General features: G+C 33.8%; 1 protein-coding gene across 1 annotated transcript in view; it reads right to left on the reverse strand.

The window, feature by feature from the left end:
• The window catches only part of LOC106883006 (CWF19-like protein 2), a 42527-nt gene that overhangs the window by 11786 nt on the left and 26131 nt on the right, over positions 1–4610 (reverse strand). Inside the window, exons 16-17 of the mRNA XM_014933869.2 lie at positions 4206–4286; positions 3432–3533 (exon numbers count right to left, since the gene is read on the reverse strand). Of these exons, the coding sequence (XP_014789355.1) occupies positions 3432–3533; positions 4206–4286 (183 nt within the window). The remainder of the gene's footprint in view (positions 1–3431; positions 3534–4205; positions 4287–4610) is intronic.

Consider the following 4610-nt stretch of genomic DNA (forward strand, 5'->3'; position numbering starts at 1 on the left):
GTTATACTGCTAGTAACTGATAATTCTGATTTAATACTTCGTAGCATAACCATTATTCAGTTCCACTTCAACCAATCTCTTCTTGTAGTTCTTAATCAATGACTCACATGTTTCTTTAGGAATTTTTTTACCATTCTTCTTGACAAATATTCTTCAAATCTGGAATGCACGTTGGGGCTCTTGAATGAATTTTAATTTTCAAATAATGCCACAAATTTTCAATGGGTAGAAACTATATAAGATGTGCCCCATGCAAGCTATGGACACATAAGAGGTGCACATAAGACGTAGTTGATAGCTTCTGCTATCTGGGTGACCAACTTAGTAGTGGGGGTGGGTGTGCTGAAAGTGTAGCTGCTAGAATAAGAATAGCCTGGGCAAAGTTCAGAGAGCTCTTACCTCTGCTGATGACAAAGGGCCTCTCACTCAGAGTAAAAAGCAAACTGTATGACGCATGTGTACGAACAGCCATGGAAGGGACGATTGCTACTGTTGTTTAGCTCCAGGAAATATCGTTTCCAGCTGGCTATATGGCACAATATCTGTGTCATATTTTCGAACAGCTTAAACTAGGAGACAGTAGTTTATTATTTAAATTAATATAGCCTAGTACAATTTATACCCTATTAATTATTACTTTCCAAAAGTAAGTTCTTCCAGATATGGTTGATATAGGATATATTTATCTTTTTTTACTAGAGGACTTTTAAATTTTACACTTCCCCTAAGTATAAAATATACCCTCTAAGATCTGTTGAGATTATTACCTGAATTCACTTTTGGTGTACTTTACAAACATTTTATAAACGCCTTTTCTAAGTTACTTTTATCTCTATTAAAATTAAGTGTGGTTATCTTTTATTAATGTATGTGTTTTAGCTTTTAAAATTATATATATATATATGTACATATATACATATACACACGTTAATACAGATTTTTATTTTGAAAATGTAATCGATGTAACTTATCTTTCAAACAAATTTAATGAGGCCGAAATTGCAAATCAAATTCCTTCATTAGACAAGTTTTCTTCAATTTATTCTAAATAAGAATTTTTACATTCTTCCTATCTTTTATTTCACTTTGTACATATATACACATATGCACAGAGACAACAACTATCTAAAAGCCTACACACCTAAATATAAATTGAAAGCAAATGAAGGAGACAAAAATAGTGTTTGGAGAAAGCAAGGAGAGTTTGTATTTCTATCTCTCTCTCCCTTTCTCCATCTCTCTCTTTCCATATATATACATATATGCATGTATGTATGCATATAGTTATGTGAGTATGTACACGGGTATGTCTCCGTCTTGATATCACATCATTTTTGTTATTGAGTGTCATTCATTTCTAATATACAGCAAAAATATGGCTGACCAACTACTTCAAAACAGCTACGGGTTGCTGACAGGAAAGGCCTGCCTCAAATGTGGAGGCAGACTTTTTTGTTTCTTGATAAGCAAACTTTTCTCATATTGTGAGAAATATTTTACTTGCTGCATCCAAAACTATACTCTATATTCTATATACTTACCTTTCAGCTTAGCCTTAATTATAAACATTTAAAACCTGTTTACAATCATAAGATGCTCACTTATTCAATTGATATAATCCTAATGTATATTTATATTTTTTATAAGATTTAGATACCTTTTATACTTAATCTCATTAGTTATTAAGATTATTCATTTAGATCCTTTTCATTATTTTAATCTTTAATAATCTATTTTAGATCTTTCTTATTACTTATCTTTTTACTTATCTTTCCATAAAGGATATATTTTAGCCAGTACAATTGTGAACTATGGTACTTGAGACTACATGTGTAATCTTAAAACCTATTTTATTGTTAACAAATCCTCATACTTTTTTTAGATATATAAAATTAAGCCGTAGAATGATTTATAATTACTCTCACATGTGCAATATTCCTGATCCCTCTGTCAAACCATCCAACTCATGCCACCATGGAACATGGACATTAAATGATGTGGATGGATGAATGGATGGGTGGGTGGATAGATGGATGGGTGGACATATGGACAGACAGACAGACAGATACAGATATATCTCTTATAATCACATGATTGACCAGGCTGTCGAATGTTGTTATACATTACTGGTCAGAATACACTTTGCATCATTTTAATTTCCGAATGATACCACCCCACTGGCTAGGTGAGCTGGCCAATATTACCCCCCGAACAGAATGCCAGTCTGTTGCAGGGTCAACCATTTGCAGCTCAGTGGACTGGAGCAACGTGAAATAAATTGTTTTTTGCTCTAGAACATAGTGCACCACTCAGTATGGGAATCATCACCATAACATCATCATCATCATCATCATCATCATCATCATCACCACCACCACCATTTCCAATCTGCTTTAAGACAGCAACACACACACACATATACTTAGATAAAATATATATACATATAGAGATAAATACAGTGACAACCATATAATTTTTCTTTCTTCACCAGTGTTAGAAGCCATCATAATTTTATTAAATATGCCAATTCATACATTACACACACACATATATATATATATATATATATATATATATATATATATATATATATATACACACTCACACACACACAGAGATTGCAGTACTGCTTGGCATTTGCGCCTGAAAGCTCCAATACGAACAGATGGTGAATGTACAGAACAACCATTGGTTTGCCATGTCTGCAAAACAAGTTCTGAGAGTGATAAAAATCAAACATCCAGTGAATATCATGGTATTTGGAGTGAACACTAGTGACAGCGACGTTATGCCTCCATTCATCTTCCCACACGGCCTCAGACTCAATACGGAGGCCTACATCAAGTGCCTGGAGGAAGTAGTGCTGCTCTGGGTCAAGAGGGTGGCTGCTGGAACACCCTATGTCTGGCAACAGGACTCTGCACCATGCCACACAAGCAGGAGACATTTTCTGTGACCATACCACCCCTAACATCTGGCCACCTAACTCCCGAGACAGCAAGCCTCTTGATTGTTATGTGTGGGGCACAATTGAGTGAGAGACCAACAAAACTCTTTGTAACACCAAAGATGAACTGAAGGCAACAATTATGGTAGCATTCACCAAATTAAACAAGGAGACTATCCAGAAGATTGCAGGAGGTCCCAAAGTCGTCTGGAGGTGATTTTATTGAATACATTTACTCTTTAGTATTTCAAGATAATTTTACATAATATTGGTAAATATATCAGTTAAAATGAGATGTCAGTATTATTTTCATTTTTGCATAATTCAGACAATTTATTCACCACACCCTGTGTGTGTGTGTGTATATATATATATATATATATATATATATATATACATACACACACACACACACACAAACAAACAATCTGTGAGAAATACTGACTCTATGATATTGAAAGAAAGTGGTGAAATATTTACTAACCTTGCCAAAATTAACTGAAAACCGTTTCTCATCTTCTATTGCATGTGCAAAACCACTTTGGATACCAAAGTTAACACTGAAGAATGGGAATCCTTTTGGAATCTACAAATAGAAATGAAACAGACTAATGGTTAACCCATACTACCTGCAGTTTTTAGCGAAGCAATCAATATTTTTCAATATTGAGGTTTGCAGAATGCATTGCACCATACTGTTTCTTAAGAAGTTTTTGTATTCTCACATAATATTTCCAGAGATTTACAGCTACACACATTGCATTTAGTGTATCCACTTTGGTATGGTTTTCCAGTCCAAATAATGGACCAGATAATGTTACAGGAAGTTGTGGTAATGGACATTATTTGCTAATGAGGTGGAAGATTTCTGGATAATATAAGAAAATGAACTGACATGAGCTAAGTATCATTTCTTGCATTCGATGTATAGTTTTATCGAATGTTGGTGCCCTGTATAAACAGTGCATCTATAAATGACATAATATTGTAGGCAATAACCCGAAGGGCCATTGTTGGGTTTTCTACAATTACAATTTTTCATGTCATTGTGGGAGTTATAATTAGAGAAATACTGATTATCAACAGTAATAATCTTTTTGAGCCTAGTGTTAAGGGATGTAAAATATTTCATCAGAGAAACCACAGGTGAGCAGGGACATGATTATTGAAGACTGAAACTAATGAAAGAGCAAAGAGATCTTTAATAAATAGTGTGATGGGAACGTTTTTTTTTTTTTAACTACAAAAACAAAATTACTGATCGCCGTATGTCTTTTTTGGTCAGATCCACCAATTTTTTGTTCATATTCCATTCAGTCTCGCACTCAAGAATTGCTTTCTGCAATAAAAAGAAAACGGAAAGGGAGAAAAGAATAAGACAAACAGACAACAAGAATGAATAAAAGAAATGTCAACTGTGATATTGTTATTCATAAGTAAATATTATTTTCATTATCTTCATAGGCACAGGCATAGCAATATGGTCAAAAAGTTTCCCTCTCTACTACATGGCTTCATGACCAGTCTCACTGTGTGGCACCTTAGGTGACAATCTTCTACTATAACCCCAAACTGACCAAAACTTTGAGTAGATTTGATACATGGAAAGCAAAAGAAAGTCATCATACATATATATATATATATATATATATATATATATATA

Source organism: Octopus bimaculoides, chromosome 6, assembly GCF_001194135.2.
Source record: "Octopus bimaculoides isolate UCB-OBI-ISO-001 chromosome 6, ASM119413v2, whole genome shotgun sequence".
Classification (NCBI taxonomy): Eukaryota; Metazoa; Mollusca; class Cephalopoda; order Octopoda; family Octopodidae; genus Octopus; species Octopus bimaculoides.